Raw genomic sequence first — 14,259 nt, 5'->3', positions numbered from 1 at the left:
ATAGCTGCTTCTTGTGCTTTGACAAAAATGAAAATGAAAATTGCTTTTTGCGGAAAGGAAAAGGCGCAGTATCTGTCTCCCATCTCGGCGGACACTTGAACTGCGCCCTAAGGGAAGGGATAAAGGAGGGAGTGAAAGAAGAAATAGATGCCGTAGTGAAGGCCTTCTGAATAATTTCGCCTGCCTGGGGTCTTTAACATGCGCTGGCATCGCACGAGCACCTTTGCGTCTCGCTTTGATACCGCACAAACTACTTTTAGCACTGACATGACACTTGTTTTTATATGGGCCAGGAATGCGCTAATTGGTGGGTAACACATTGCTGTATGTAACGTTCCTCCTGGTTTTGAGGAAAGAAAATAACGCAGTAATAATAATACTAATAATACTAATAATAATAAACTATTTCTCTAAATACGCCGCACGTGGCCAACGCGAGCTCGTGTGCTTCGAGAAATTACTGAGTTGAAAGCATCAACCATTGCTCTGATTCGCAGAAACTGAAGACGCGCCTACAAGCCTTGAAACCCACGATCAACGCCTCTCCGCGACGCCACTCCCTGGCCTTTTGCCTACCGCGAGCACGCTAGCGACTGCAGCGCCACCTCGTTTGTTTGCAAACATGCAGGAGGTCGGAGTTCAGGCAACAGTGGCAGTGATATCCGGAGGAGACCTCCACAGAAAGAGTTACTCCGGCGAATACTCCGGCGAAGGGAGAGGTTGTGCTGTCCTGCAGTTCGCTCCTCGCGCGCCTTCATTTTGTTGGCGGAACGAATGGAGGGCCAAGACCGAAACCAAAACGAAGCAAGAATAGAACAAGAGCGTCCAGCCCTACCTGAAACCAAAACGAAGCAAGAATAGAACAAGAGCGTCCAGCTCTACCAGAAACCAAAACGAAGCAAGAATAGAACAAGAGCGTCCAGCCCTACCTGAAACCAAAACGAAGCAAGAATAGAACAAGAGCGTCCAGCTCTACCAGAAACCAAAACGAAGCAAGAATAGAACAAGAGCGTCCAGCCCTACCTGAAACCAAAACGAAGCAAGAATAGAACAAGAGCGTCCAGCTCTACCAGAAACCAAAACGAAGCAAGAATAGAACAAGAGCGTCCAGCCCTACCCGAAACCAAAGCGAAGCAAGAATAGAACAAGAGCGTCCAGCTCTACCAGAAACCAAAACGAAGCAAGAATAGAACAAGAGCGTCCAGCCCTACCTGAAACCAAAATGAAGCAAGAATAGAACAAGAGCGTCCAGCCCTACCAGAAACCAAAACGAAACAAGAATAGAACAAGAGCGTCCAGCCCTACCAGAGAGGTAGGTGCACGCCTGTAATGGAGTTGTGTGACGGGTTGAGTGCATGGGCCCGCTCATTTCTCTCATTGGACTTTGTAGGCCGTGTGCACGAACATATTGTACTATCGGAAGCGTTCTCGGAAATGGTCAAATTCGTGCGCCTCATCAATGCAACTGTGAAGCGTCCACCTTTGACGGCCGTCGAGTACTCGTAGTCGTTCGAGTCACGCCGAGAGTCTGTGGGCGATGATGGCGTCCCATGACAACGCGCGCGTGTACGTACAGTGGCGACAGCTTTGGTGGCGGTGAGCGCTGGCAAAAGCCGTACGACGCGCGTAGAACGCGACTAAAGAAGGGGCAAATGCAGCTTGTCGTTGCGGTCTCGGCGCGCAGTAGCCGTTGGCCTTATTATTAATACTGCGAAAGCGTTCAACTGGACAAATTTACACTGCATGCTGTACGCGTGCATAGGTCTTTGCGCGAAGTTGCTCGTTACGCCCGAAATCGCATTCCCTGAAAAGCTCCGTACGCCGCAGTTTCCTCACTCGCGTTTTTGTACTGACACCTTGTGGCCCGCGTCGAATGGAGATTAGGGAGCGTCTTTTCAGAAACTCGACATTTCGGGCATATAGAGAAGCGTTCATTTCCGCTGCAACAACAGCAAATTCGGCGTCTCGAAGAAGCCACGAGGCGCGCACCCCGACGCCCCTCCGCCGGTCAGCTGCAGTGGAAGTGGACTCGTCCGTCTGCGTCCCACCGCCGCGGGCCTGCGAGCTTGTGCGAGATTTCATGTAATAATAATAATAATTGGTTTTTAAGGAAAGGAAATGGCGCAGTATCTGTCTCATACCGGCGGACACCTGAACCGCGCCGTAAGGGATCGAAGGGATAAAGGAGTGAGTGAAAGAAGATAAGAAGAAAGAGGTGCCGTAGTGGAGGGCTCCGGAGTAATTTCGACCACCTGAGGACCTTTAACGTGCACTGACATCGCACAGCACATGGACGCCTTTGCGTTTCCCCCAATCGAAACGCAGCCGCCGCGGTCCGGTTCGAATCCAGGTTTCATGTAGTATAGCAGTTTCGCGGCGGCGATGAGAACGCGTTGAGTCCGTTAAGGTGCGTTCACACTTCGACTTTAAGGCGCGTTCACGCCTACGCTGCTATAATCCCAACGCTGCCACAGCAGCGTGCATGTTCGCGCAAGCTATGTCTGCGCCCAAAAAGTGTTACTGCATACAACCAAAGTGAACACGGGCATATGTAGTACATATTTCGTTGGGACAAATCTCAAGTGTATACCTTGACCGGCGTCCTGCTGCGCTGTTTTACGTCTCGCCATATTTCCGTCCTGTGTTGACTGTTATGTATGAAACGGAGTATAGTGACTGCTTAATTACCGCGTTGGCCACGACGGCCACTTCTTTGTAGCGCTTTTCGGATGCAGCCCGAAAACTTCGTTTCTACGTGACGATTACATTCAGGTCACTACATGGTTCAATTGGCGAGATGCGCTTCTTGAAAAAATACCAACTGCATGCATTCGAAACCCGATGAACTAGCAACAAACGTTTGAGCTGCTCACGACGGTAACCACGGTAATAGGGCCGGTACCCGTAATTAATAAGTGCATCGTGAAGAGTTCCCACCTACCGATATGACCCTGCGCCAATTTCTGTTTAAGGACGACGGCGTCCAGTTTGAGGGTGAATAAGTGCATCAAGTCAGCCCCTGATATGAATGAGCGTCCGCGTTAGCCGCATCGTAAGTCTATCGATGAGGAGAGGCTGGCTACGACGAATCGCGAGGTGGGAGCCTCTTTTCAGTGAACACTGATAACAATGCACGCCACAGTTCTCTTTTGCCTGCCTTATGGGCGCAACTGCAGCTCGCATCCCGATGAACGTTTCCCATGGTTTCCTTCGTTATCTGGACAGCATTGCGAGGACCATTTGCGAGAGAGTGCGAGGGATGAGACCGTGTTTTGAAACCAAGCGGTTGGCTTGGGGCGGTTGTGGAAAATAGCAGACGGCCCCGTAGGGACGGAACGGAGCTTTCGAAGAGCTGGCGCCGCGTGCCCGCATCGCGACACCCGCCCGTGAGCCTTGTCTGACCAAGGTCACAAGTGGCCCTCTCTTTCTCCAGGCTACCAGGAACCAACTGCTCGGGATGCCCTCTTTGCTCCGCTTCCAACTGTTCCCTTTGTATTCTGAATGTGTTTTGCATTTCCAGATATCTTGACAGCGTTTCGTCTGCTTCGCCTCGCGAGCAAAAATAGTCACTGCGTAAGCAATCAGCTATATATACTGCTTTCGTTAACTAATGTGTTTACACGGCTACCGCCATTAACTCCGAGCCAATGTGCTTTGCCCGCACTATGTCTAAATAGCCCATTGGTTCATTCATGTATACCGTGGACCGTCATTTTCAGTCAGATGGCGTTCCAAGACGCGTTCCGACGACTTTTGGATTTTCAGAACGTTAGCATACGGCTGCTGACCCGAAAGACGCTGGTTCGATCTCGGCCGCGGCGGTCGAATTTCGTAGGGAGGTGATATTGCAGATGCCTATGTACTGTGCGATGTCACTGCACGTTAAGGAACCCTAGGGGGTTGATATTTCGGGAGTCCGTCACTACGGCGTCCCTCATAGCCTGAGTCGCTTTGGGACGTTAAACCCCGATAAACTGAACTATCGTACGGGTTTTGTTAAGTGTTTTCGTGTGACTCATTGCTTCTGCGGAATCCGCATTTTCTTTAAGAGCGATAGGTCTCACTACTTACGTTTCACAGGGACGCGTCTGTGTGCAATGGTCAAATTGACCAAAGTTACCACGCGACCGCATCATTGTACGTAAGCCACTTTTATATGAACGCTACAGTAGTCGACGGCAGTCCCCTCTGTGTGGGAAAGAGCAGGTTTTGAGAACGAAGGCCTTGACTCGCCCTCTACTTCTCCCGCGATGTAGCGTCTCAATTGATACCTAATGGCTAGCTGCAATAGTCGAGTTCTCGCTGAAGTCGTCTAGATGGCTCCGTTTATCGTCGAATTCAAATTTCCACCAACGCTGTCTGGCTAAGTATAGCGGCCATCGAAGTGGGACCCACCGGCACTAACATTTGCATAAAATTTCGGGGCCACCCGTTTGACACAGAATATGTTCCCGATGATAAAATTACTCTTATGAAACCCAAAATATGTGGTGCATTCGCAATGACGAACTTTTTGTCCCCAAACCGTGCATGCCGAGGAATTTGAAAATTGAAAATTGGGTTTCAGGAAAGGAATTGCCGCAGTAACTGTCTCACATATCTCGGTGGCCACCCTAACCGTGCGTTAAGGGAAGGAATAGAGGAGGGAGCGGAAGAAGAAAGAAAGAGCCGTAGTTTCGACCACCTGGGGCTCTTTAGCGTGCACTAGCATCGCACAGCACACGGGCGCCTTTGCGTTTTGCCTCCATCGAAACGCGTCCGCCGCAGTTGGGTTCTAACCCAGCACTTCGGCTCAGTAGACGAGCGCCTTAACCACTGAGCTATAGCGGCGGGACGATTCGAAATTGGAATCAAGCTGCCTATATCACCCAGCGGGCGGACGTTGCTCGACTTGCAGAAACCATTCTATGGAGGAATAAATCAGACCGGGCAACGTGCGGCACTCAAAGTTATAGCCGCCAAGCCGCGTGTACTTGCCCGATGCACCACAACAGTAGTTAAACCGCAGCGAATTTTTGCCATAGGCCGCCAGTGTTCATAACGTTATTGGCGTTGACAACGTTGTAGACCACTGATTTTAAAGAAAGTGAAGGCGCATAACGAATTTTTGTATGGAAGTTTTAACACAACCGTTCGTCGTAAACCTTTGCCGGCGGTGATGCAACATTTCTCGACCGCTGCATATAGCTTACGTCTCAGGTTCGAAGCTAGTTCGCGAGAGCGTATTCAAGTGTCCGAGAGTTCGCTCGTAGGTTTGTGCATTCAGCGTTTGTAGAATCAACGTCCGGAAGTGCGTCGTTTTATTTCTCAGTGCACAAGCTGCGTCGAGGTCGAACGCCAACGATGACAGTTTTGTGCTTCACAGCGCGTAAGCAGTTAAAAGTGCCTTCTGAATTTTTTAAAGTGCGTTAGCTCTTACATTCATCAAGAACGCGTCTATCTGTAATGAAGGTCAAACTACCAAAAGAGCAGACTCTATTACATAGCAGCAGTCAGTGGACGCGTAGCGCCTCAGTGGCTAGCTCTACTTTCGATCTCTTTTATGTGCCAGTATAGCGGCCATTGAAGTTGGAACCCCCCCCATGACCACCATTTGCATAAAATTTGGGGGCCACCAGTTTAACGTAGAATGTTCGAAGTGGCTTTAAATGGTTTGGCATATTCCTAAGGAGAAAATTACTAATCGAGATGAAGCCCAAAGTATCTGTGGCATTCACACCGACGACTTTTTCGCCCCGAAACCATGCATTCCGAGGACCTTCAGGCGGCCATTAAGGCCGAACCGTTCATCTCTGGGCGTTCCAAACTGGAAAACGATCCGTCGTGTTATCATACACACGTTTATGGTACTTATTAACTGATATAACGAGGAAGTGTGCCGGGTGTAGCGAAGGTGGCTGTAAATCGCAAAAGTACTACAATACCCATAAGGTCGATGGCGCTGCTTGTGTCAGAAGAGAACAACTGCGGATGTTTGGATTTAGTCTCCTGCACTTTTTCTGAGCCCACCAATGTAAACACTTGAAGCTAAAGTTCTTAATTCGAATGCTAAGGCAGTGTTGGCGGATAATTTTTTTTTTCCTTGAACTGCTTCAATACGTCTGTTCTTGTGTGACACGCTCTTTGCTGACACGTTATATCCAGCGTTTCAGGGCAAGAACGCCGGGAGGTGTTGTCTTGGTCGTCGCCTCCTTTACATGACGCGTGCAGAGCCAGGTCATTGACCTCTCGGCCACACGATCGATACGGCCTTATTACTACTCTATGTAGTCAATGAACCATCTGGCACAAATATTGAATACATATACAGCTGAATCTAGGTATGCAGTCAGCTTCCTTGAGCGACCTTTTTTCCTCGAATTTGTGTGGCATCTACAGACATAAACGCAAAAATTATACCTTTAGGGTTCCTTTGGGCCCTAAAATAAACTCTCAAGCCTTGCGACTGCGGATCTCCCGCCTAATAGTGAACGCTTACATTGGACATAGGAGTATGTACAGAGGATATATGTGGAGGATATACGCAGCGAGTCGATAAAAATAATTTGAATACCTGCTGGAAGAAGTTCAATTCACATGGATAGAAAAAATTCGAATTAGGCACTTAGATATCTCTTAAGTGTGGGAAGGCGAAAGCCGTTCGCGACTCATTGTACTGATGTGAATTTGAATTTGCTGCGCTAGAATTCACTATCATTCATTATCATTACTGTATATAAATCTTAAATAAATCCTGTACCAGCACCAGAGCTGTGTCGTAGTGATTTAGATAGCTCGGCATACGCGTGGGAGGTAGCAGGTGGGTTGCAATTCGGTGCACACATGCGATGCACTCCAGGTTGGCATTACACCCTACCGAAAGACGGCAACTGGACAATGGCTCCCTCGCCGTGTTGCGGGTTGGGTGCGGTCCCCCTCCATCTGAAGCAACTATTCTTCAGCGGTTTTTCTTCTAACCTTTTTAGTTCCCGAGTTAAGACTTCCCGCACGTGACAAGCTCTCAAGTTTACAGGTCCGGTTGTGATCACTTGACAACGAACGGACACGGTCACGTGACCTAGGATGTAACGGAAGGACGCGAGTATGAGCCATTAAAGGCTTTCGCCTTCATATACTTGCTGAATTCTGAAGCGGCACCGCTTATGGTGTGTCGTTATTCTCATCCTGATCCTGTCAGATAACATGGTGAACAAAGGCACATTTCAAAGGGCTTCATTTTAGCGAAATTTTAAATGGCTGCTACTAAAACTTGTTAGATTGTCTGTGGAACCCTGAATAATAATTTTCGTGTCTTGTTTGAATATAAACGGTCTTAGCAGAGAACCGGTCAATTTATAAGGATATCAAATAGTAACCTGTCCGCAAAATGGGAACATCAAAATCAAATAGAGGTATACATGCTGGAACATCTATTCGCATATTTATGAAAAATTACGTGGGATTCACATCACTGTATTAAATTTAGATTGTCAATATGAGTTATTGAAGGGAGGCAGCGATAAGGCTTGCAAGATATAACCCTTCATGTGAATTTGGCGATAGCTTCCTTATCTACACCAATATATAGCAGGTCCCATTTCTGACTGTGACTTCGGGACCCGCTATTGATTATGGTATGTCGGCATGAAATAATGTTCACTTTTTATCCTAATCAAGTGTTGGAATGTTGAACAGCGCTACTTGGGTATTAACAAGGTTTTCACAATAATTAGTCTTCATAACTTACCCGAATACATTTCACTGCTTTCCTACAGCGCCGCCACTCCTTGCCGCACCTCACCGCCAGCCCCGCAATGGCTGGCGTCCGAATACTCTCCTGCAGCAACCGGAACCTAACAGGTAACTTTGCAGCTATATTATTAATATTAACCTTCGTTAGTCAATTCCAACACAAATATTTAGCTCCGGGGGCACCAAGCACAAATGTAGCACATCTGTTCGTCGGTGCACACCTAAGCATTATATCAGACATTTTGGTATTTAACTAAATAGTGTTCAGAACTTCCTATATACACAGGATTGATGAAAAAAGGAAAAGGAAGAAAAAACAATCGGTGCCATACTGAGTTCAAACCTACGCACAGTCTAAAGCGGTAACTCGTCGATATCTTGTTCCTGGCTTGGGAGTAATCGCCGGCCATTGCCACTTCACCGTACTTCGAAGCTCTCTTAACTGGTCAAGTTTTCTGTGCGTGCGAAGCGGACTTTCTTCATTCAATAAATCGTCAGAGAAATGTGCTCCCATTGGGAGCGAGGGGCGTGATCACTTTGCTTGCACCGATCAGAAAACCGGAAGTGGGTAAGGCGAAATAAGTACTGAAGGTTTCGCGTTTTTTTTTCTTGCTACTAGTGTGAACAGCAACTACGCTTCACCAATTCGTCGGTCCAATTCTTAACCGTGCTTATCCTATTATATATGCGAAGGAAGAGGACGCAGCTTCTTCGTTGTCATGGAGACAACCGGCAGAGGCATCTGTCATCATGTGTAACGCCGCTGAGTGTTCCGGTCTCCGGTATCACGTGAGTAGAGATCGGCGGCTGAGACAGCGGTGCGGCGAGGCGTTTCCGGAAGCAGCCCGGTGCCGAGAATGTCCCCGGGTTGCCATGCTCCGGCACCGCATGTCGGACCAAGGAAAAGAGCCCATGGTAAGCGTCCGAAACTCTTTCAGACATGGGCCGTTGTCTAATTTCTAACTGATCAATACACTCCCTTGTGTCTAGTTTGTATCTATTTGTAGGGTAGTTTGCTTTGTTTTTCAGCGAAAAGTTCCACTACGCTAGGTATAGCAGTCATCGTGTAGGCAGCACAACGACCTAGAACGACCTTCAGCCCAACCAAGGATATCCGTGTATGACCATATGTCGTGCAGTTATAGTGTCGAACCCTTAACCCCCTCACCTTGACCCATGAGCTTGAGCTGATCTTTGACCTTTGACATTGGTTGAGCTTTGTGTTGAGCTTTGACCTTACTAACAATCGACGGGCTGATGTGAAGCCTCGTGATGACATCCGATGGGGGTGTCGTAAGACCATGTGATGCCACGTCATAGCCACGTGGTCGTGCGGTTATATATAGAACGGTTGTCGCGAGCGGGTAGAGGAGCTGCTATGGACCAGCCTTAAACGCTTAGCAAGCATGCTTGCTTTTCGCTGAATTACAGGGCTAGCCAAGTTGCGTCACTGCCAATTTTGTCATGTTTTTGTTTTTGCTTGTTATTGTTTTGCTTTTTTCAGCAGTTCTGGTGAGGTTTGCATGCTGATTTCAGAGTGGTCAGTGTAGACGCTGTGCTGTGTATGACGAATTTCTCACCAATGCGGTAGGAAGAAAATTCCTCTTTCGAAAGGATCACTATTTGTTCGCAGAAAGCTTATATTTGAGATTATAGACAGTCTATCCAGCTCAACGTGCTTGGAGAAAAAGTTTGAATATTAAAAACTGTAAGGCACTTTTATGAAAATTTAGCTAATGATCGATTCTATGGCAGTGAAGACTGTCATAGACAACCAATGGTGAACCCCTTTGGTGATGGCAAGAACGTCAATAGCAAAAAATGCAATCCTGGTGATGGGAGATCTGCGGCTATGTTGATCGTTAACCGCAGCGGTGGCCAAGTGGCTGAGCATCCTCCTCGCATGCGGGAGGTGTGGGGTTCGATCCCCAGTGCAGCCGGGTACCCACCTGTGATACAAAGGGTGAAAGCTTTCCCCTGGTCTGGTGCCCGGCTTCTTTAGGGTGAAATGCTTGAGAAATGGGTCTGTGACCCTACCTTGAGAATGAAAAATACCTTGTGTCATGGCGCTCTTTGGCCGTAGATGCCCTTGCGCCATAAAAATTCATAATCATCATAAATTGATTGTTGTAGTGAAACCTTACAATATGTGAAAACGTTGCGTTCATAAACCCTTTCCCGTTCAAACATGATTTCGTACAGGATTTTTGGGTGTGATTACAGCGTTTATAGACTGATTTTTTTCGTTTTTTTAGGTAAAGTGTCTCTGGAAGGAGTACTTCATTTTGGGCGAGTAATTTAATTGTACAACCTGGTCTTTGCCTTTTGTTTGGATTAAAAATGAATTTTATTTCAAAGTACTGAGTCCATGCTGAGAAGCTACCTAGAAGGTTACATGCAAGCGGTCTGTAGAATAACCCTGTTTTTTAGACTTACTATCCCTATGTCTTAAAGAATTGTCCGGCGTTGGCATCGGCGACAGTTTGAAGTTTCGTAGCCCAAGCGCGCAAATAGAATGTGCAGCCTGTCTAATAGATCACGCGACCTTGTAACATCATGACAGCTTGCTCCCGGATAGTGAGCAAACGGCCTACCGTGGCAGGTGCCAGTTAAACAAATGATTGGTCTAGAGGCATTGCTGGGGTTCGGATCGGATCGGAAAAACATTTACTGAGCTCTAGACAAGAGATCTTCGCGGCTTCAGGCGGCCTCTTCCGATGACGTCTTCCGCCTTCATTCAGGGTTGGTGCCCTAGTCCAAGGCTGCACTGAGTATGGCCATCTCGCGAGCTCGCTCTACTAGGCACCTTTCAAGCTCACGCTGCAAAGCATACTCTCCCACTGCTCTGCACTTGGGTTTTTCATTCTATGGATAGTTGGAGGCTCAATCTTTTTACAGGCCCATGATATATGGTACAAATCTGGTTTCTCTACGCACCATGGGCACCTAGCCTCATACTGCGTAGGGAACATTTTATTAAGAAGGTTTAGATTCGGGGAAGTACCCGTCTGCAGCTGTCGACATGCAATAGCATCCTCATGTGGGGGTGGATACTTCAATCTGACCCCTTTATAATAATTTAGGATATCTGAGTAGGCCATCGGTACTGACTCGGGTTCCTCAAAGCTGGATGTGTCGGACGCCCGGTTGGTATGCCCTCGAGCTATCCTATCCGCCTCTTGATCCCCTGTTATGCCAGTGTGCCTTGGTACCCAGATTATGGTATGCTGAACTTTGTTTCCCGGGTCCCTCTTTAGCAGAGTATGTGGCGTGCTCTGCGCCCAATTCTGCCGTTTGTATAATTACGGCATGGTGCTTGAGAGTCCGTTTTTATTTATGGACCTGCCAGGCCGGTAGCCCTCCAGTGCTGCCAGAGCTACAGCTGCCTCTTCGGCCTCGACTACCGCGCAGTCCTGTAGTGATGCGCTGGTGATTTCCTTGAGGTCCGAATTAACCACCGATGGTACTGCTCTGCTGTTTTGTCTTTCGCCTTTGTCAAACATTGCCGAATCCGTATACTTTGTGTTGTTCTTGTTTGCCAGGGTTTTCGGCACGTACTCCGCTCTTGCTTCTCTACGCTCCTTGTGCAGATTCGGGTCCATATTCTTGGGTATCGGTGCGACTCGCAGTGTACTGCGATACTTGTCCGGAATGTCTTCGGTACTTTCGATCTCTTGAACCGTGTTTCTGCCGCCGTATCTTCGCAGGAGCACCCTGTCCGTAGAGGTCTGCATCAACCTACACGCCTGAGAGCATAGTAGTGCTTCTATCAGTTCACTGAAGGTATTGTTCACTGAAGGTATTGTGCAGTCCCAGGGCTAGCAGTTTCTCGGCCGATGTGCACTGCGACAGGTGAAGCGCAGTTTTGTGCGCCTTTCGCAGTATGACGTCCGCTTGTTCTTCTTGCTTGATGAAATTGTGGTAGGGAAAGCTATACACCACTCTGCTAACCACGAGGCTCCCGACTAGCTTGAGTGTGTCACTCTCCTTCATGCCGTGTCTCTTGCTGGATATTCTGCTTGATCATACGGGTCAGCTGCATGGTGGCGGTCTTCAGCAGTGTCAGAGTATGATTGCACCGCTGATTGGACTGAAGCCACATCCCGAGGATCCGAATGGTTGTCTTCTCCGGAATGGGTTGCCCCTCGAGGTATGCGTTGAGTTTGAGCTCATCGATTGTAGGGACCATTCGATTTTGTTTGCCTCGCCACACCCTTAGGAGCTCGGACTTCTCCATCGAGCAGGCGAAGCCCCTGGCCATAGCGTAGGTTTCTACGCAGGTGGCTGCTTTTTGCAGACATTCTTCTTTTTCGCTGAACGATCCCCGGTTCACCCAAACCGTAATTTCGTCAGCGTACATGGCGTGCCGTGTGCCTTCAATTTGTTCGAGTTGTCTTGCTAGCCCGATCATTGCAATGTTCAAGAGGATGAGGGAAATGACCGACCTTTGAGGAGTTTCCTTGTTTGGGGTGCGAAATTTCTCAGGTCTGACTTCTTCCAGGCCGATAGTTGCTGTCCGGTTAGAGAGGAAGGCCTTGACGCAGCCATGAATCTTTCTCCCACAGTTCAGGCTATCCATTCCTGTGAGGATGGCTTCGTGGCTAACATTCTCGAAGGCTCCTTTAATGTCCAGTGCCATGATGACGTGTTCGCCGTTCCACAGAACGTTGCTGGTCACCTCCTCCTTGTGCTGTAGGAGCACGTCTTGCGTCGATAATTTAGCGCGGAATCCAAACATGCTGCGGGGGTACAGCTCGTTGTCCTCCATATAATTTTGCAGCCTCATAGCAACCACCCACTCGTATAGCTTGCCTAAGCATGACTTGAGGGAGATTGGTTTAATATTTTCTACTTGCAATTTTTTCCCAGTTTTGGAATCATCACTACTTCCGAATACTTCCACTCCTCGGGTACTGTCTCCACCGCCCAGTGCTTGTTGAGGTAGTCAGTAACTTCGACTACCAGCTCATCACTAAGGTTGCGAATCAGCGCGTTCTTTATCTTGTCTGCGCCTGCAGCCGTATTCCTAGCAGAATTTCTTATTGCTGCGTAGACTTCCTCTCTGGTTATAGGCCTGTCCAGATCAGAATTTTCTGTCCCCTTGTAGTTCCTTGTAGGCTGCTGGGTCGCCGTCCCCGAAGCACTTGTGCCTTGCTTTTTCTATGAGCTCATACTCTGGGCCCGGAAACTGATAAACCAGCTTCTGTATGGCCTTGTTTTATGACCTTGGCATAAGTCAGTTAAACGAATGACTGGTCTATAGGCATTGCTAGGGAAGAGCAACATGAGTCTGGCGAGTCCTACCGGAGGCTGCGCTTGGAACATATACGTGCCGGGGTAGTGAGGCATCTAGTAACCGCTACGCCGCTTGGTAGTATGAGAGCACCCAGCGATCTATGCATATAAAGCAGAGAATGAGCAATTCTAGATATATGGGCATTAACTCATTAGGCTAACGTGTCATACCCTTTAAGCGGAACTTGTGTGTTCCCTTCATTTTTTTTCTCACGATTTCCAGCGTCCGCTCAACAGCACAGGTGTCACTCAACCATGAACTCACATACTAAGCAGTAGTAGTCATTCTAAGCAGCATCCAGTGACTCTAAGTAGGCGACACCTCTGAGTGCTCCCGCTCCGAAGGCCTGATTAACCTGATCAGGCCTCCTTTCTCTTGGCGGTGCATGGATCATCGGTAGACTGCGATCCATTTATACCTAAGTCGGTTAAGCAGCCGTCATTGTCGGGGTACATCGAGCTGGAACCGTGAACTAAAGGTCGGCCTTTGTATACGTGCTGTTCTGTCGCCGACTGGCTTTTGGCAGAACGCGGGTAGCACATGTTCCTCGCTTCCCAAGAATGGCGCCGCGGCTGGCGTCACACAAAGCTGTCTTCCGGACTTCACGCGGCAGTTCCTGTTCCCGTGTAAAGATTTCGCTAATGTAAATGTATTTTAAAGAAGTACGCCCTATGTTTGGTTAAAAAAAGACCAAATGTATGAATAAAGGGATAAACTAAGCATGAAGGGTTTCCATTACTCTACTGAGAAAGACCTCAGCAACATTAATCAGCCATTGCGTGCAAACAAAAAATCTCCGGAGTTTCTTTTTAAGCACCAGATAATCAAGGCCTGTTTGATCCCTAAAAAAAATCATTTAACATAGCAGTCTTAGCGTCGCTGCTTATTTCCTATTGAGTGAGAATTCGTCAGGTAGGATTTACCCTGTGCAGAGGAGGTGAAGCCGAAGCCTGCTTCTTCGTGTGAGATACCTGCGTCGCGTGTGGATGCCCGTCCAGGGAACCTGGCCACCCAGCGTTTCTTCCACTACAGTCGCCGGGTGAGATTTTCCAACTCTTTCATCGAACAGTTAAGACTGCCGAAGACAACCAATGGGAAGCGCTGTTGACATGGCAAGAACGACGATAGCAAAAAAAAAAAAACACAAGATTGCCGACGGAAGATTTGCGGATATATTGATTGTTATATTGAGGTCTTACAATATGTGAAAAAATTACGGTTTTAATCGCTTT

At 48.1% G+C, this 14,259-nt stretch overlaps 1 protein-coding gene across 1 annotated transcript; it reads right to left on the bottom strand.

Moving 5' to 3' along the window:
• Positions 1 to 11,710: 11,710 nt before the first annotated feature.
• On the bottom strand, positions 11,711 to 12,517 carry LOC144102373 (putative nicotine oxidoreductase). Its single transcript, XM_077635663.1, has one exon. The coding sequence runs from the start codon at positions 12,515 to 12,517 to the stop codon at positions 11,711 to 11,713; it is 807 nt and encodes a 268-aa protein (XP_077491789.1).
• Positions 12,518 to 14,259: the final 1,742 nt, after the last annotated feature.

This window comes from Amblyomma americanum, chromosome 8, assembly GCF_052857255.1.
Source record: "Amblyomma americanum isolate KBUSLIRL-KWMA chromosome 8, ASM5285725v1, whole genome shotgun sequence".
NCBI classification, from domain to species: domain Eukaryota; kingdom Metazoa; phylum Arthropoda; class Arachnida; order Ixodida; family Ixodidae; genus Amblyomma; species Amblyomma americanum.
The sequence above is the reverse complement of the archived record's forward strand: the minus strand, read 5'-3'. Positions and strand labels throughout refer to the sequence as shown.

What these genes read in the sequence shown, in the direction of transcription:
- LOC144102373 (XM_077635663.1), bottom strand. Translation starts at nt 12,517, where the DNA reads ATGAGGCTGCAAAATTATATGGAGGACAACGAGCTGTACCCCCGCAGC.